Source organism: Columba livia, chromosome 5, assembly GCF_036013475.1.
Source record: "Columba livia isolate bColLiv1 breed racing homer chromosome 5, bColLiv1.pat.W.v2, whole genome shotgun sequence".
NCBI lineage: Eukaryota > Metazoa > Chordata > Aves > Columbiformes > Columbidae > Columba > Columba livia.
Window position 1 is genome coordinate 5302066 of NC_088606.1, and position 19494 is coordinate 5321559.

The 19494-nt window shown below is 56.8% G+C and overlaps 1 protein-coding gene across 2 annotated transcripts; it reads left to right on the plus strand.

The window, feature by feature from the left end:
- Positions 1-3591: 3591 nt before the first annotated feature.
- NID2 (nidogen 2) lies at positions 3592-19484 on the plus strand. Of its 2 annotated transcripts, none has more exons than XM_065063192.1 (22): positions 3592-3926; positions 4579-4887; positions 8168-8400; positions 8930-9363; positions 10186-10335; positions 10413-10658; positions 11295-11495; positions 11628-11846; positions 12212-12355; positions 12679-12807; positions 12892-13035; positions 13114-13233; positions 13322-13564; positions 14102-14338; positions 14469-14690; positions 14844-15013; positions 16028-16157; positions 16519-16690; positions 17216-17373; positions 17735-17858; positions 18515-18627; positions 18715-19484. In XM_065063192.1, exons 1-22 carry the CDS (start codon positions 3726-3728, stop codon positions 18723-18725), a joined length of 4110 nt encoding a protein of 1369 aa, XP_064919264.1. In that variant the 5' UTR covers positions 3592-3725; the 3' UTR covers positions 18726-19484. The 2 variants fall into 2 exon arrangements, with proteins under 2 accessions (XP_064919264.1, XP_064919265.1); XM_065063193.1 differs by having other exon boundaries at positions 13325-13564.
- Positions 19485-19494: the final 10 nt, after the last annotated feature.

Sequence of the window (19494 nt, forward strand, 5' to 3'; positions counted from 1 at the left end):
ACATTTGCATCCTCAAGGATGCATCTGAGCAAGTCCTGATGTACCTTCTGGTGCAGACCTGTTGTGGAAGGGTGTCCATGTGTGTGGGAGCAGCTGGACAGGGCAAGAAGGTGATGAGTTGTGAGGTGAAGCTGATTCAAAGAAATGAGACCAAAGTCGATGAAAACCGTTCCCAAAAATGGAAATACCAAGAGTTGGGCACTGCGCTGGAATCGGCCATTCTGCCACAGCTTCCTCGCTGTCAGCACCCAGCGGGATGTTCCTGGGAAAGGAAAGAGCCACGAGGAAGACAGTGAGCCCAGCCAGGAGTTATGGTCCCACGGACCATCAGAGGTTGTTCCTGACAGCGTCAAGCTGGGATCACCCCAGCCAGGCACCTGTTGGGGTTTCTCAGATGGTTTAAGCTTTGAGCTCAAACCCAAGGCTGCACCCACTTTCTCAGGCAAGGTAGCAGCTAATGGGGTCTCTCATTCTCCTCTCTAGTTTTACAGACCCTCAGAGACGCTGCTGTCAGATTTGGCTGGAATTGTTCCAGGAGTTTCTAGTTATTAAGGATGGGGGGGCGTGGAAACCTGATAGACCTCTCTTTTTCCTCAGGACGTGAGGCCAAACAATTTGTGTGTGCTGATTCAGGGAGATGTGCACAACCTCTTGCCTGCGAGCGTTCTTTCCTACCAGAAGCAGAAGGATGTTTGAGGCACTAATTTGTTGCTCTTCCTGCCAAATAGCTCGACCTCAAGAAGGACTGGTTTCCGATGACCAGGAGGAGAAATGCTCTGAGGACATTATTGTGGTGACCCACTAACCCAGCTGGCAGCTGGACATTGCCAGCTTCTACCCCAGCCCCACACCACCCCTGTTCCTGCCCCACATCCCGAAGTGCTGAACGGCTCCTGTGCACCCTGCAGCATTTACTTTCTACAGCAGCCTCCAGCCACGCTCCAGTCACCGGGAATCAGTTTCCTTCCCTGGCCATCCCAGGAGAGATGCACATTTCCTGCTGCTTCCCTTATCTCCAGCGCTCGCAGCGGCTCAGCCATCCCAGGGCTGCCAGGGCTTGGGGAAGAGGCTGCTGGGATTTCCTGCCCAAAACAGCAGGATTTGCCTGCCCTTCCTCCTCCTCCTCGCTGGGACCCTTCAGCAGGGCAGGGGGTTGCTGCCCCCTCCTTGGCAGCCACATCTGGCAGAAGCACAGCAGGGGGGTTTGCTGAGCATGGAGCGGTTTGTCCTGGTTTGCCCGATTTAGCAAGTGTCCATGGTGATGGGGGCTTTGGGTCAGGCTGGATCCATCCCCAGCCCTGTCCTGCAGTGCATCCTCCTCCAACTTCAGCACATCTGTTTCTGCACAAAACACCACCAAATCAATGCCTATTGATTTTTTTTTTCTTATGCCCAAGCTATGAGCAAGACTAACCCCCCAGCCAAAGGCGCTGCTGACACACATGGAAGAAATTACAGGGATCAGTTCCCACAAGCACCCCCTTTTCCAGCACATGGTGTGAACAGGCACAGTTTGTCCCCATTCCCATTCCCAGACTCACTCATATTCTTATCCCCATCCCCATCCTTGCTCCCATCCTCATTCTCATCCCCATTCCTGTCCTTGTCCCCCTATCAGTCCTCAACCACATCTCATCCTCATCCCCATCCCTGTCCTTGTCCCTATCCCCATCCCCATCCCTGTCACCCTCCCAACTGCTCCTTTTTTAACTGATTGGTGCCAGTTTTGCAAAGGGAGTGGTAAAATGCATTTTTTAGCATCTTAAAGCTTATGCAAAAAGCCCAGTAGCTGCCCCTTCCACATGGCAGAGGGTCCTCAGGGCCTGCAGGGTCCCTTTTGACTGGGCACAAGGCAGCACTGGCTGGACCTGGTGTAGGAAATTTGCAGGCTTATCAGCTCCTCCCTTGCAAACCCAAGTTAATTTACCCTTCAAAAAACACATTAGATGATAAGTATCTTAATGAAATGTCTCAGGACAGCAGCCAGAGCAGCCTGCAGGTCATCCACCCAAATCTTTCCCTTGCAAGAGCAAGACATTTTAAAACTATGACACTTCCACCCCGCTGAGGATGGATGGGTTTGTATTTTCAACAGCCCCCAAACCTTCCATGGGGCAGCAAGGCTGTCCTCATTCCTTTGCCCACCACCACCTCATTGGTGCCACCAAATGCCACCATTCGCCGTGGAAGGGACATCATGACTGGGGTCTCACCAGGCAGAGGGGCTTCCAGCCCCTCGTGGTGCCTGATTTCCCCAGAAACAGCCCTGGGGTTGTCTGAGCTTCAAAAAAAGTCTATTTTTTTGGCACAGGGAACTCCTCGAAGGCTGCAGACTGTGTCCAGCTGGCTTGAACCCTTCTCACAGCCCTAATGGTTTTCTATGGCCAGGCGAGGAGTCTCCCTCCAAGGGCTGGAGCCGGCCAGCTGCCTGCAGCCAAAGCGGGGGCAGCCTGTCCGGATTCGGCCCCCGCCGGGTCATGCTCGCTGGGACAGCTCGTCCCCAGCCCCGGCACGGGTGGGAGCTGCTTTCCAGGATACCAGGGCTGTGGCAGCCCACATGCTGCCCGGGATGGAGGGAACAGGGGCCACAGTGACAAATCCCCAACAGCACAACAGGGATGGCGCGGATGGCATCCAGCTGCTTCCCCTGGGAGGATTCCTACCAGGAATGCCATGAATGTGTCCCTGATTTATTTCTCTCACCAGTCTAGGGGTTTGACACTTCTCTCCTTGTTATCTGGCATTCCTCGGGCATGTATACGTTTTGGGACAGATGTGATATTAACAATGGCCTGGGGCCAGGGAAGCAGGGAGCTCTCCAAGAAGATGGAGCCAAACTTTTGACTGTAATGGATTTCCAGAGCGCTCAGTGAGTCCAGCTGCCTGGATTTGGGGTTGTCCTTATCTCCACCATTGCAGGTCCCCCCAGCCCAACACCCCAAATTCAAAGCCAGGGAATTCCCCAGCTGCCTGTCCTCGAAGTGTTGACCCCTCCAGACCTCTCTGAGTGGAGACGATGACGGAAGATGGGTCTGAGAAAGGATAAACAGCGGTGACTCCGTGCCCAGGCCATCGCGTGTGGGGACCCCATGACCTCTGCTCGCTGACAACTTCCCAGTTGAGCTGCACGACAGTTTTTGGCCCTGTGGCTGCTCAGTTTTCAGTCCTCCCCCCTGCAACTCCCCGGTCCCCTGTGGATAAGGAGTCACGTTTCTGCGCGGCTCCAAGGGAGCGGGATCCGCGGGGACGGAGCGGGGAGCGGCTACGGCCTCTCGCCCACGCCCCGGCCCCGGCCCCGGCTGGCTGCGGGCCCAGCTCCGGGGGCGTTACAGCGGGGGGAGGTTAATGGGGGTCCCGGGGAGCAGCGAGGCACGAAGCGGGGAATCCCCGCTCTCCCCTCTGCAGCATCGCTGATATCCCACCCCCCAGGATGCCCAGCCCGGAGAAGGGGGTGGGCGGTGAGGGTGGTGGGGGGGGTCTTACAGCCCGGGGCGGATTTTGGGATACGACCTGATTGGTTGGGACTGGGGCTGAGGGATCCAATAGCGGAGCGGCCGCGGGTTGATCCCGCCCCACTAGCGGCGCGCCCCATCTCGTCCCGCCGGCTCCGGGTCCCTCCGCCGGGTCCTGGCCGTCCCGTCGGTCCGCTCAGCTTCTCCGCTCCGGTTCGCCCCACTGGGTCCACTCGGTGCCGGCGCAGGGAGGAGCCCTCGTGTGCCGGCGGGATGCGGGGGGTGGTGACGGCGCTGGCGGCGGTGCTGGCGGTGGGGACAGCCGTGGGGACAGCCCTGCCCCGCCCGGGGCTCCTGCCGTACGGGCCGGCCCGCGGGGATGCCCGGCTGCGGCCCGGGGACGACGAGAGCTCGCCCGGGGTGTCGCTGAGCCGAGCCCTGCACCTCTACGGCCACGCCGCCCGCCGCCTCTACGTGAGTCCCGACTGGTCCCGGCCCTCCTGCCCTCCTCCCCCCGGCCCCCAACTCCTCCTTTCAGCCCCCCTTCCTCCTCTCCAGCATTCCCTTCTGTCCCTCCACCTTCCCATCTCTCCTTGTTTCTCCATCTTCCCACCTTCTTCTCTCCACCCCTCTGTCCCACCATCCCTCCCCCCTTCCATCTTTTCCCCCCCTCCATCTTTCTCTCCCTCATCCTCTTTCTCCCCAGCCATTCCCCTTGGCACCCCACTCCACTTATTCCCTCTCCCTGTCCCTACGTCTGTGTCCTTGCTGCCTTCACCCCTGCACCACCACACGTGTCTTTTCTCCATGCCTCCCTTTTCTCTATCCATTTCCCCCTCCACACCACTCCCACTGTCTCCTGCCCGGTCTCTCTGGCTGTGGAGGAACAAGAGGGCCTTCTCCTTCGCAGCTGTTCCCCACCAGCAGCAGCTGCAGCTGGGATGGCCTCAGAGCTGCAGCTCTCTGGGGGCTGGAGAAACTCGAGGTCTTTGTTTTCTCCATGGCCAGACAGGGCCATGTGGTCTCAAGGCTCTCAACCCTGTGCCCCAGAGGGGGGACGTGCTGGGGGACCCATGGCAGAGGCACCTCTGCAGCTCCTGAGCACCTTGTGCCACTCTCCCTGCAGGTGGGGACCAACGGGGTCATCTCCACCCAGGATTTCCCCAGGGAGACCCAGTATGTGGATGACGATTTCCCCACGGACTTCCCTGTCATCGCTCCCTTCCTGGCTGACCTTGACACCTCCGGTGACAGAGGGAACATCTACTATCGGCAAGATGACTCTCCAGACGTGTTGCACCAGGCTGCAGCCTACATCCAGGCTGGGTTCCCCCACATTGCTGGCTCCTTCATGCCCACCAATGCATTCATTGCAACCTGGGAGGACGTGGGTGCCTACCAGGAGCTCTCACAAGACACCAAGCCCTCCCAGAAGGTGAGGCTGATGGGCTGAAGTTGGACGCACAACTTACATGTTATGGGAGGATGATTCTTCCTTGCATAGCACCCAAAATGTTCAGCCTCTTCTTTCTGGGCAGCTGGATGGTGGGTCCAGCACTGGATGAGCACCAAGAGAGGTGTGGAGCTTCTCCTCTCTGCTCAGAGCTGCAGTGGTGGTGGGTCTGTTGGCTTTGCTGGTGGGCAGAAGAGGTTTAAAGGTTGCCTTCAACTCCATGGTTGGAGGTGTTCAAGGTGTTCCCTGCTTTTCAGGCAAAGCTTTATGGTGCTGGTGCCTCTGGATTTGCAGGGCAGGGTTGGGAGGATCTGAGGAAAGCTGTGGCCCAGGTCACCCATCGTGTTCCAAACCTTTTGCCGGTGGCTTGGAGCTGGTCCTTCCTTCTGATTAATGCTGCTGGCGAGGAACCAGCTTCAGAGTTTCCACCGTGGGTTGATTTTTTTAATCTGGAAAACAAGCTTGTAGGTGGTCCATCGGGTTGGGGAGGTGACCTGAGACTGATAAGGCTCCTGCGTGGGTGCGTGCTGCTGGACCTTTCCCCGAAAACGCTGGATCTGCTGCAGGAGCCCATCACATTGAGCTGATGACGTGCCAAGGAGGTGACGGTGACGCTCTGCAAGCAGGACAGGCCTTCTTGAAATGAGCTGAGTGTGAAGAGCTGCAAGAGGAAAACTCTGGTGATGAGCACCCAGAGCCATGCGATGGGCGATGAGCTCTTGCCGCGGTGGGGTGGGCTGAACCCAAAGTCTGTCAGCAGCCACCAGGTCCCCATGGGTCACCAGGAGCCGTCTCCACTGGCTGTCCCCTGGCTCTGGGGCCCTTTGGTCGCGGGTTGCTGAGAGGGAAGCCAAGCAGGGGAAGAAACGGAGGTTTGGAAGGAAACAACGGACATTTTTTCCTCTAATTTAAAACTTGAGAAAGCAGCTGAAGAGATGCCATCAGGGGCCTCACAGTGACCTCGCACTCACCAAAAAGCACAGCCTCCTCGTCTCTTCCCAATTGTGTGGGTTTTTTTTTCCTCTTTGAGAAGTTGGATGGGGCTTTAAAATGAAACCAGTCTCGCTTGGAGATGAGCAGCTCCAGGGAAAGCTTCTTTCAAGACGCACTGAAATGCAGTTTGTGCCTGTGCTTTGCTGAGCTCCCTCTTAGCCAAAACTGCTACAAATCTCCCCAAATGCAACTGGTTTTTTCCCTTACCAAATATGCCGTTTAGTGAAATGCTGCCTTCCAACTGCTCAGAACCCGGACTGACCTCAAAGCCTTTACCCTTTGGTTTGGAAAGTTGTGATTTATCCTTTTTGAGCCACAAAAGCAGAAACCTGGGTTAAGATTTGGGGGGTTAAGACACTCCCTGGTCCCCAGCCTTGGGGGTCCTGCTGCCAGCAGCACCCTGTCCCCTCCAGCTCCTTGGGGACACGCGCCTCATCCCTGCAGTGACACTTTCCAGGGCTGCAGAGCGGGGCGAGAGCTGACGCCACTTCTGCGGGAGGAAAAAATGCCCTTTTGGGCTGGAATTTGCCCTTTGCAGCTCTTTGCCTGGAGCCACCGGCTGCAAGCCAGGGGCTGCCTGCCCCCTGCAGTGTCCCGCAATGCCAGCACATCGGTGTCACCCACCGGGTCCCCCCCTTGCCACCCACCACAGGGAAAAATGAATCCTGCAGCTGCTGCCACAATTTGGCTGCGTGGGGGTGGAATCCAACCCCGAGGCGGGGGAGTTACCCCCCCTGACTTTTTGGCTGCCTTTCCACAGGGTCTCTGAATGCCCGAGTGTGTGACACACACAACAAGGCTCTATATCCTGCTGGGCCACTGGGAAACCCTGTGATGCCCCAGGGGCCCTTCACCCCAAAATTTGGGCTGGTGCTGCAGGGACAGGCAGGGCTGGGCTGGGGGGAGCCCCCACCCCTCCTACTCACTGCTCTGGGGCTGAAACTGGGGATTTAATAATTTTTCCTTTGCTTGTTGCTGGCAGTTCCTGGGGAAGAGCTGCTGCTTTGTGCTTATTTTTGGTTTTCTTTTAATTTATTGGTCCAGCAGGACATATGCAGGGTGGGGGGAGGCTAACCCGAATGCTGCAATTGTTGGTTTCTCCGCATTTGGGTTGACTGTGAGGTGTGTGTGGATCTCGTAAGGGTTGTGCTCACCCACCCATGGGTTCTTGCTGTGGTCCTGTTCCCCAGTGCAGGGCTGGCCCATCCCCAGGGCTGGCAGGGCTGTCATGGTAGGTGGTCAGTGTGCCTATAGCGGGATGTATGGGTGTGGGGAAGGCGGGAGCACGTGCATGTTTTTTCCTGAGGAAGCCAAGCTAAAATTGTTCTCGGGGGAAGCAGGGGGTGTGGGTTTTCCTCCTGTGCTTCTGGGATGGAGGGAGGCTGGTGGTGGCAGGAGGGGATCGGGAGCGACCCGATGGACAGGATATACGGTTAGGGATGCTCCTGGGCATGGTGCAAGGCTGTCATCTCCCTGTGTGACAGCTCCAAGGGACATCCCTACACCAATGCAGCTGAGAGGGGGTGGCGGGGCTGTGTCGTGGGCTCCCGTGGAGGATGCTGAGCATCTTTCCAGCATGTTGCACTGGAGTCTGGCCATGCACAAGCAGCTCCTGCTCCTCCCCAGGAGGTATCTGCAGGCTGATCATAGAATCACAGAATGGTTTGGGTTGGAAAGGATCTTCCCAGCTCCCCCAGTGCCACCCCTGCCATGAGCAGGGACATCTTCACCAGCTCAGGTTGCTCAGAGCCCCGTCCAGCCTGGCCTGGGATGTCTCCAGGGATGGTTCATCCACCACCTCTCTGGCCAACCTGGGCCAGGCTCTCACCACCCTCAGTGTCAAACATTTTTTCCTCATGTCTGGCCTGAATGTCCCTTCCTTTAGTTGAAAACCATCACCCCTTGTCCTATAAAAGCCTGTCCCCATCTTTCTTATCAGCCCCTTTTAAGTATGGAAAGGCCACAATAAGGTCTCCCCAGAGTTTCTCTTCTCCAGCTGAACACCCCAACTCTCTCAGCCTGTCCTCCCAGCAGAGCTGTTCCAGCCTCAGATCATTTCTGTGGCTCCTCTGGCCCCTCTCCAGCAGGTCCATGTGTGTCCTGTACTAGGGACCCCAGAGCTGGACAGATGGGGGGTTGTTTTGGGGTGCTTGCATGCACTGTGGTGTTTGGGAAGCTGGCTGTCACATCTCTAGTCCCCTTCCCTGTCTCTTCTGCTGAGGTCCTGCCCCTCCATGATGTCTGTCTGTTCCTGTTCTCCCTTTGGCAGCTCAACACCTTCCAGGCGGTTGTAGCTTACGATGATGAGGACACGTACGCCATCTTCCTCTACCCCAAAGGTGGCCTTCAGTTCCTGGGGACACGGCCCAAGGAGTCCTACAACGTCCAGCTGGAGCTGCCGGCCAGGGTGGGCTTCAGCTGGGGGGACGGTGATGACCCGAAGAGGGACGGGCTCTTCCACAGCCTGGCCAGCAGCGAGCGGGCGCTGAGGCTCCTGGAGCGGTACGTGGGGCTGGGGGGTTGGCAGGAGAGCAGGGTCACCTTCCCCCAGCCCTGGAGCCTTTGAAGGTTTGGGAGAACGAGGGGAGTGAGCTGGGGGTGATGGGCTGTGTTGGGGGACTTGGCCCTATGTGCACAGGAGCTTTTTGGGGTGCTGGGAGGGGTGGAGTGGAGTGGGGTAGGTACCTTTGGGGTGAGTTTCCCACCACGGCTGTGATGATGAGGGGTTTGGTTTCATCTTCCAAGTAACAAGTGGTAGGACGGGAGGAAACAGCCTTAAGTTGTGCTGGGGAGGTTGAGGTTGGATCTTGGGAACAATTTCTTCCCAGCAAGGGCTGTTGGGCATTGGAACAGGCTGCCCAGGGCAGTGATGGAGTCACCATCCCTGGAGGGGTTGAACAGACGCAGAGATGAGGTTCTTAGGATCATGGGTTATTGCTAGGGTTGGGTTAACAGTTGGACTCGATGATCTTGAGGGTCTTTTCCAACCAAAATGATTCTATGCATGTGCATGTGTGTTGCTGTCTTGCAGGGAGAGTAACACGGGGATACCTGGTGTGTGGGTCTTCCACGTGGGCAGTGTGTCCCCCCTGGAGCACGTGGAGCCGGGGGGCGGTGGGGGAGCCAGCCCTGGGGTGCCACAGAGCCCCGAACCTCACGTCCCTGACACCGCTGGCTACACCCACGCACTCTACAGCCATGCAGACCACGTGGCCACAAACCTGCCAGTGCGACACGGCTCGGCGGCCATGTCACCACATCCCGATCACGGACACCATGCCCCTACACTGCTGGGCATCGTCCCCAGGGGTCTGCCTGTGTCCCCATCGGGGCAGGAGCGGAGCCGCCGCCTGCACCTTGATGGGGACGTTGGCACCCAGCAGAGCTACTCTCCGAACCCCTCTTCCTACAGCTCCGGGCATCACGGCGTTGGCGTGGAAGAAGATGTTCATTTTAACCCTGATGGTGAGTGGCTGTAGCCCCTCTGATGATTGAATGGGGATGTCTCATGGTGGGTGGCTTCTTAAGAAAGGTCTTTTTGCTGCAATCTCATCCCTTTCCTAGACATGAGGAAGAAATTTTTGCCCCTGAGGGTGGTGAGACCCTGGCCCAGGTTGGCCAGAGAGGCGGTGGATGCCCCATCCCTGGAGACATCTCAGGCCAGGTTGGATGGGGTTCTGAGCAACTTGAGCTGGTGAAAATGTCCCTGTTCATGGCAGCGGTGGCACTGGATGAGCTTTGAGGGTCCCTTCCAACCAAACTATTCTATGATTCCTGAGCAGCCAGGGCTGGAGCAAGTGTGGGCTGACAAGGCTCCAGCCAAACTTTTGCCCCTCCAAATCCTCCCAGCCAAATCCTGCTGCCAAAGAGCTGCTGGGGCCATATGTCCCTGCTGCTGGGTTTGCCGCTGCTCTGCCCCATGTCACAAGGAGGGAAGCTCAGGAGACAGGTCCTGGCATGGGGCCCTGCTGACCCTCCATCACCAAGCTGGCTGTGAAGTCACCATGGCATGTGCCCTGGGGAGCAAAACCCCATCCCCAGATGGTTGTCTCCCAAAAAATATGCAGGAACTCGACCTCTTGCCCTCTGTCAAGGGTGAAATCAGGCAACAGGTTCAAAACTCTCAGCCTCCCCTGTGCATCCTGGGTGGGTTATTTGAGAACCGCTGCTGCCGGCTGTCATGTCTTCCTGATGGTGTTTTGGGGATTGAGGGGACAGGGTGTCAATCCGACCATGAGAGGTTGGTTTGCCTCTGTGTCCTCAACCCTCTCCCCTCCTTATCCCCAGTGTTCACCTACAGCGCGGCCAGCAAGGAGACGTGTGCCCAGCACCACGGGCGCTGCTCCCCGCACGCCTTCTGCACTGACTATGCCACCGGTGTCTGCTGTCACTGCCAGGCCACCTACTATGGCAATGGGCGGCAGTGCCTGCCCGAAGGTATGTGGATTGGGTGGCAGGGACGGGGACCCAGTGATAGGGTGACCACTGTCATGGGTGTCCATCTCCCTGCCCAGGAGCTGTGCATCGCCTCAATGGGAAGGTGAGCGGGAGCCTGATGGTGGGACGGATGTCCGTCAGCTTCCAGGATGTCGATCTTCATGCCTACATCGTGGGGAGCGATGGCCGAGCCTACACGGCCATCAGCGGGGTGCCCCAACCCGCTGGCCGGGCGCTCCTTCCCCTCCTGCCCCTCGGCGGCCTCTTCGCTTGGCTCTTTGCGCTGGAGGACCCTGGCTCTGAGAACGGCTTCAGCATCACTGGTGAGCACAGGGGACCTGGGATGTGACACCGAGCCCCATGGCTCTGAGGGACACAGCTCCTGGTGGAGCGGCCTGGCTCCGGGGAGGGCTTATTGTGGCACTTCCGTACTCAAAAGGGGCTGATAAGAAAGATGGGGACAGACTTTTTAGCAGGGCCTCTTGTGATAAGACAAAAGGTGATGGTTTTAAACTAAAGGAGGGGAGATTCAGGCTGGACATTAGGAAGAAATTGTTTACCCTGAGGGTGGTGAGAGCCTGGTCCAGGTTGGCCAGAGAGGTGGTGGATGAACCATCCCTGGAGACATCCCAGGCCGGGCTGGACGGGGCTCTGAGCAACCTGAGCTGGTGAAGATGTCCCTGCTCATGGCAGGGGTGGCACTGGAGGAGTTTTGAGGGTCCCTTCCCACCCAAATTTTTCTGTGATTCTATGATGTGTGGCTTTGGGTGGGTGACGAGGGGTGCGGGTGGGCACTCGGGGCAGCGCCACGGCTCCTCCAATCCCCTCCCCAGGCTCAGCTGGTTATCACCTCCCTGCCACCCTCGTGGGTGTGCCAGAGGAGCAGGGAAGGATGCTTTGGGGATGTATTCCTTAAAAATCCTACAACAAAATGCTACCTGTTCCATTTTCCCGCCCAGGTGCTGAATTCACCCAGAGCCTGGAGGTGACCTTCTATCCTGGGGGGGAGACGGTCCATGTCACTCAGACAGCCGAGGGCCTGGGGCCGGACAATTATTTAAGCCTGAAGACACACATCCAGGGCCAGGTGCCGTTTCTCCCAGAGAATGTCACTGTCCACATCACTCCCTACAAGGAGCTCTACCACTACTCCAGCTCAGGTAGGAGCCCGTGCTCAGCCCATCCCTGCGTGTCCAAACCTACCCCATCCCCACTGTGCTTCCCAATGTAACAGACATCGATGCTGAAGCTCCTTCTCCCCCATCCGGGGTTTTTTTCTTGCTGTCTGGCAGTCGTGACATCCTCTGCACAGCGGGAGTACGTCCTGGCCGCGGGGACGGCCAACCAGACCTTGTCCTACCGCCTGCGCCAGAACATCACCTTCTCCGGCTGCCCGCACACCCGCCTGCCCGCCCGGCAGCGGCTCAGCGTGGCCCGAGCCTTCGCCCTCTACGACGGCCACGAGCACGTCCTGCGCTACGCCCTGGCCGCCCGCATCGGCTCTGCACCAGGTGAGCTGCAGCACCCACCCCGGGGTGCTCACCCCCACCCAGCACCCACCCCAGGGTACCAGCCCTCACCAGGTGATGCTGCTGTCTCCTGCCTGCTCCCAAAGTGGCAGCCTGCTTGCTTTACCCAAAACCAGCCAAAATAAGTTATTTTTTGTTGTTTTTTATCCCAACTGAATCACTCCTGGCATGGAGGTGGGGACTGCAGTGGTGGTGGCACTGGGTGACACAGCCACAGGTCCCTGTGTGGGATGTGGGTGCTGTGGTACAGTGATGATGCCTATGGCAGATAGAAATGGGAATGGTCGTTCCCTGCTCCCCGTGTCTCCCAGGCCTTTCCCCCCGCTAACACCCACCTTTGCACGCAGATGGTGCCGAGAACCCCCTGGTGAACCCATGCCACGATGGCACGCACAGATGTGAGGCACCAGCACGCTGCCAGCCTGGCACAGGGATGGAGTACACATGCGAGTGTGTGGCTGGGTACCGCAGAGACGGATGGGGCTGCCGAGGTGAGCTGGGGCTGCAGGTGGGTGCAGGGGGGTGGCTGGTGCACCCCGTCCCCTATGGGACACCAGGGTGGCCACTGGGATGTGCCACAGCATCACAGCACCTGCTGTCTCAAGAGCTCCCAGAGCTGCACTAAGGAGATACGGATGAATCATGGGGGGAAACTGAGGTGGGGGGCTGAGGAGGTGCTGCAGGAGCATCGTGGGCACGGAGGAGGTGGCAGATGTGGGGTGGGCAGCTTGGGATAGGACATCCCCCCCGCAAGGCTGGGAGCAGTCAGAGCCCAAAAATGGGGTTGTCCCCTGGTGTCCCCCTCTTCTTCTAGATGTGGATGAATGTGCGGAGGGCCTGAGCCAGTGCGGCCCCTTCGCCATCTGCCTGAATGCACCGGGCAGCTACCGGTGCGAGTGCCGCAGCGGGTACCAGCCGGCAGGGGATGGGCAGATGTGTGTGCGTAAGTGCCAGCCCCAAAGTTCGGGGTCCCACCACCTCTGTGTCCCATGGCCCAGCCATCCCCTCACCTGCCCTGTCCCTGCAGCCCTGGTGCCAGCGACCGACCCCTGCGAGGATGGGAGCCACCCTTGCGCGCCACCGGACCGGGCACGCTGCTTGTCCCATGCCGGGGGACACCCCACCTGCGAGTGCCTCCCTGGGTACGCCGGTGACGGCATCTACTGCTCCGGTATGGGGACATGGGAGGGATTGCTGGGTGACACCAAGCTGTCCTGCCCTGGTTGATCCTTCTCCTCTTCACACATAGATGTGGACGAGTGTGCCGAAAACCCATGTCACCCAGCCGCCACCTGCTACAACACACCAGGCTCCTTCTCCTGCCAGTGCCCACCTGGCTATGAGGGTGATGGCTTCCAGTGTGTGCATGGTAAGGCTGCCAGGCTCCCTCCTGAGCCACCTCTGTCCCCGTGGCTGTCCCTGTTCTCACCATGCTCTTGCTTTGGGCATCCCGCCAGCAGCAGGGAGCACGCAGCGGCTGTCACCATGCCAGCATGAGCAGCTGTACCCGCGGGAGGTGCCATCAGGACCCTCACCCGTGGGTGACAGGCACATGCCCCAGTGTGATGAGGAGGGCGGGTACCGGCCCCTGCAGTGTCACAGCAGCACCGGGCACTGCTGGTGTGTGGACACCGCAGGACAGGAGATCGCGGGGACCCGGACAGCGCCGGGCAGCACGCCACCGCGCTGCGGGAACCCAGGTCAGTGCCACCTGCTGCGCTCGAGAGAACAGGGGAGGCTGGTCAGGTCCTTGGGCATCTCCTTGGCAACTTGATGGGGTCAGTGGGCACCCAGGAGTTGCCCTGGCTGGCTGGGCGGGTTGTGCTGGGTGGCAGAGGGTGCTGAGGGGCTGCTGGAGCACGCAGAGCTCTGCCCATCCCGCACGGCTGTGGCAAGCATGGGGGACCCAACCACCTGACCAGGACTTGTCTGCCATGGCCTGAGTGCAGGGTGCTGCCAAATGGGTGTTTGGGCATCTCAGGGGGCTCCTGGATCTTTAGGGCACCATGGTCTGTGGGGTTACAGTGGCAGTGGGCACAGAGGAAACAGCCACAGGATGCCAAGGGGGCTGGAGAGGGGCAGCCCCAGCCCAAGTGGGGAGGCCAAACTGTGCTGGCAGAGCATCACCAAGCACCTGCAGCCTTGAGTGAAGCGAGCACAAATCTGGGTGCCAAGCAGGTCTGGGGGAGCTGTGTGGCACCCCCTGAGCCCAGGGTGGGGGTGTTTGCTGCCGGCAGAGTCCACCCAGCGGCTGACCCCCTGCCAACACGAGCGGCTGTACCCACGGGGGGTGCCACCGGGACCCTCGCCCGTGGGCGATAGGCATGTACCCCAGTGCGATGAGGATGGTGGGTACCGGCCCCTGCAGTGTCACAGCAGCACCGGGCACTGCTGGTGCGTGGATGCCGCGGGGCAGGAGATCGCGGGGACACGGACAGCGCCGGGCAGCACACCGCCACGCTGCGGGAACCCAGGTCAGTGCCCATCCCCTCCCTGCAGCACCCCAGCCTCCTTGGCAAGGAGAGGGGGGACCCGGGGCTCTGGCAAAGCCCTGAGTCCCCCCTAAGCTTGCACATGGAGTGACTGTCACCTTCCCCATGCCAGAGCCCACAGAGCGGCCCCGCAGCATGTGTGAGCGCTGGCGGCAGAGCTTGCTGGAGCACTATGGGGGCAGCCCCCGTCGTGACCAGTATGTGCCACAGTGCGAGGTGGGGGGGGAATTCACCCCGCTGCAGTGCCACGGGGACAGCGGGTACTGCTGGTGCGTGGATGAGAGCGGCAGGGAGATCCCGGGGACGCGCTCAGAGCCTGGCAGCACCCCCCCATGTAAGAGCTTGGGTTTCCAAATGTGACCCCTCTCCTCATCCCCAGCATCTAGCACAGCATGGGTGCCTGGCACCACACCCTGCTCCTGATCCTGGTACCTGATGCTCCCTGAGCATTGTATCTCTCCCTGTTCCCCCTCAATTTATGTGCCAGGTCTCCCCAGTGTCGCGCCACCCAGCGTCCGCCCGTCACCCCGGCCCGATGTGTCACCACCAGCCACGGGGACATTTCTGCTCTATGCTCAGGGACAGCAAATCGGTTACCTCCCGCTGAATGGCACGCGGCTGCAGAAGGAGGCGGCGAAGACCCTGCTCTCCCTGCATGTACAGTATCTCCTGCGCCGGAACCACAGAGATTAGGGACAGGCTGATGCATTTCACATCTCCCTGTACCCCTCTTGTCTGGGCTGGGGTGGTTTGGTGGTCACAGAATCATAGATTCATGTAATCATAGAATAGTTTGGGTTGGAAGGGACCTTCAAAGCTCACTCAGTGCCACCCCTGCCATCGATGCAGGGACATCTTCACCAGCTCAGGTTGCTCAGAGCCCCATCCAGCCTGGCCTGGGATGTCTCCAGGGATGGTTCATCCACCACCTCTCTGGCCAACCTGGGCCAGGCTCTCACCACCCTCAGGGGCAATTTCTTCCTCATGTCTTGCCTGAATGTCTCTTCTTTTAGTTTAAAACTATCACCCCTTGTCCTATGGCAACAGGCCCTGCTGAAAAGTCCATCACTTCCTGAAAGTTGATGTTGGATTTTGGGGACATTGGAGGATGGAGGAGGAGGAGCAGGTCACATCCTGCCAAGGGCAGGAGCTCAGGTGCTGGTGGAGCTCCCTGGCCCTCAGTTGTGGTCCCTGAACTGCAAGTCTCTACAGCAAAACTTGCCTTTTCCCTTCCTTGGGCTCCTCTTGGAGCCTCATGTGCACCCCCAGCCAGGCCAGAGCAAGGGAGAGGAACGCTGAAAGCTGGACCATGACCTTCCCTGCACCCCGGGGAACTGGAACACCTTGCCAAGTCTTTCCTTTCCCCATCCTGAAGGTCATTCCTCAGGCTGGGTTCACTGTTGGAGCAAGTATCTCCATGAGCCGAAGGGGTTTTAAACCCATCTGGATGTGGGTGTGTGCCTGCGACAGCTGGGCTGAAAACCTTGGCAGCAGGCTTCAGCTGGGGGTGTGAAGGAAGAGCCCCTCCGTCTTGGGTTTTGTTGGGGAAAAGGGATTTGAGCATTATTGCTAGATCTTGCAGAGTGCGCCGGTGGGATAAAGGTGCTTTTTGAGGTTCTAGGCTGTGACTCAGGTGGGATTTCACCCCGTGTCCCTCTCCAAACCCCGCAGGGCTCCATCGTGGTGGGGATCGGCTACGACTGCCGGGAGAAGACCATTTACTGGACTGATGTGGCTGGGCGGACCATAAGCCGGGCGAGCCTGGAGCCAGGGGCTGAGCCAGAGACCATCATCAGCTCAGGTGTGTGCCCTTCACCGGTGACGTCTCCTCAAAGCCATGTAGAATCATAGAACAGAATCATAAAATCACCTTGGTTGGAAGAGACCCTCAAAATCATCGAGTCAAACCATAATGTAACTCTGTCACTAACCCATGTCCCTAAGAACCTCATCTCTGCATCTTTTAAACCCCTCCAGGGATGGTGACTCTACCACTGCCCTGGGCAGCCTGGATATCAACAGCTCCACACCAGTTTGTGCCCGTCACAGCTCTGGGTCTCTCCTGCTTTGGACTTCTCCATCCCTTGGCTTTGGGTCAGGGCCCTGAGACAGAGCCAGGAGCCACCTGTTCCTAAACCGCTGACTGTTCATCCCTTTGGCAGGGCTCATCAGCCCCGAGGGGCTGGCTGTGGACCATCTGCGCCGAGCCATCTTCTGGACCGACAGCGGCCTGGATAAGATCGAGAGAGCCCGGCTGGACGGTTCTGAGCGACAGGTTCTCTTCAACACGGAGCTTGTCAACCCCCGGGCCATTGCCGTGGACCCCGTCCGAGGGTGAGCAGCAGCGTTTCGGGAGGGATTTGCACACTGGGCTTTGCAAGGTGCAAGAGTTGGACATGTGCAGTGGTGCCAAAGCCTCATCCTGACCCTGGGAGCAGCTCTGCTATGCTGCACACCCTGTAGGAGGGCTTGGCTTTGTTCCCCATGTCCTCTTTTATTTAATAATTCAGGATTTGGCTAAACCTGCTGTTTCAGTGTCGGGATGCACATTATTTTTTAAAAGCTTTGAAGCACGCCTGGCGTTGGAAAACACAAGCTGTGCCCCTGGGGTGCTGTTGCGATACAAAATGTGCTACTCCTAAGACTCGCCCTCATCTAGGAGCTACAGTTTGGGTCGTAAACATGTTTGACATCATTCTGGTTTTCTTTTAAGAGACTTTTCATAGCAAATAAAGATTAATTTCAGGCACTGTTGAAGGGAAAAACAAACTTCTTGCCTAACAAAGAAAAAGCCGATAATCTCCTACCGCTCCTTACTGTTGTGCGTCCTGTTTGTTCATGATACATTTATTTCCCAAGCAACCTTTACTGGACGGACTGGAATCGCGAAGCACCCAAAATTGAAACTTCTACAGTCAACGGAGCCAACAGGAGGGTCCTGGTGAACAGGGACATCGGGTTGCCCAACGGCCTGACATTCGACCCCTTCTCCAAGCTGCTCTGTTGGGCAGATGCAGGTAAATTCACCAAGGACAGATCAAACTACGACACACTGAGCCTCAAGGGGAAATAATATCTATGTTTTGTCTTTAGCTGTGGCTACCTGTGGGCTTCTCTGCCCTCCTCCACTGCCCTGCCCCATGGGACTTGGGGTGATGGGGTTGGAGGACTCACAGCATGAGCTACTTCTACATCCTGAGGCTGAGAAGCTATTTCTAAATTTAGCCAATATAAGAAACACATTTGATGTGTGTTGCTTTGGTTTTGTTTTTTTCCTCCTTTCCTTTCTTTTTCTTTTTTCCTTCTTTTTGTATTTTGTGTGTTTCATTTATTTGTTTGATTTTTTTGTGGCCTGGTGACTGTCCTGTGTTTGCAAAGGAACGAAGCACCTGGAGTGCACATTCCCTGATGGTACGGGCCGGCGCATCATCCAGAACAACCTCAACTACCCCTTCAGCATCATCAGTTACGCCAATCACTTCTACCACACGGACTGGAGACGGTAAGGGAAGAAAAACCCCAAAATAGCCGTGAACCAGCCCCCGGCATCCCTGGGGAGTCGCTTAGAGGGACTTTGAGCCAGAGGAGGGACCCAAATGCTGCCCCCAGTCTGGTCCCTCATCCTGAGTGCTCTCTTGGGGCTCCAGTGCCACATTCAGCAACACCCGCTCATCAAGCTCAGTTTAGAAAGAATCCCAGTTTCCTGGCAGGGACAGAAATAGTTGTTGTGGGTTTTTGTTAAATTAAACTTGGCACAAGTTTCTGAATCTGAAGTCAAAGAAAAAGCTCTGTCCTCAGCCGTTCCCTCTCCCCCCGCTACCCCCAGCAGCAGGGACTCGCCTCGGTTCCCGCTCCAGCTGGAGCCTCTCAGAACTTCCACCCCGACTTTGCAGATTAAAACAAACACTTAAGAGTTCACTGCGCTCAGAGGAGGCTCTCGGGGAGATCATCTCTCTCTGGAACGCTGTCTCTGGCTCCGCAGCACCAACCAGAAATACACTGAATGAGCTGGATGGATGTTTTACAGGGCAAATTCCTTTTCGCTTGTTCTGCAGGTGGTTCAGACCAATCTTTTTAGCTGCCTCTTTTTAAAAAAAAAAAAAAGATTTAAGAACAATTAATAGATCAGTAACGCACTTCTCCCCCTTTGATCCCCAGGGATGGTGTGATAGCTATTGATAAAGAAACCGGCTCCTTTACTGATGAGTATCTTCCCGAGCAGCGATCGCATCTCTACGGAATAACTGCAGTTTATCCCTACTGCCCCGGAGGTAAAACACACCAAACCCCACCTCCTCTCGCTTGCCGGACAGCTGCTATGTGCTTGACACACTAAAGATATCCATTTCTCTCTGCAGCGAGGAAATAGTTAACTGCTATTTCCAGAAACAACAATCTTTGCACCCAAAAAAGAACTTCAGACCCAGAAACCTGTCACTGCATACAACTAAGGGGGGAAAACCCTCCACCAAGGCCAATGAATCGACTGACTTCCCTGCAAAAGATTATAAAGTTGTTTTTTATTTTTTGAAGTTATACCTCAAGTCTTTACTACTGTATTTTCTTTTTTTAAAGTGAAAAACATTGATATAGTACAAAAAAAATAATGGTTCTGTGAATCTTAGGCCATTACTCTTGCTTATACAAGCAAATTTAAAATGTAGCATTCTTATTCAAATGTTTTATTTTATTGGAAGAATGGCTTAATTTTGAAGAGTTTTGGCAATCTGACCACCAGGTCTTTTTATATCCAAAAATTAAGTGCCTATGGGGAGCTTTGGCTGCGGTATCTTGCTGGGTCTGATTCATCTACAGCCCTGAGGACACAGACTGTGTGTGCTCCAAACTCGTGCAGAACAGTTGGGTGATACAGCAAAGGCATTGAAGTTCGTTATTTTCCAGAGAACAATTCTGTATTTTCACCACTGCCTCAATGCATGTCTTTTAGTATTTATATTAGAAGAATATGCTAGAATTGATCTGTTCATGCTTGTTGGTTCTTCCAAGTGCCTTCATAGACCTACCCAGCATACACCAATACATGTTCAGAAATACCATTTATATTTTTAACGCTTCACTTTTTTCTAGGTTACTTCAATAATTGAATAAAATGGTTGTTTTAAGTTTCCCTTTGGATT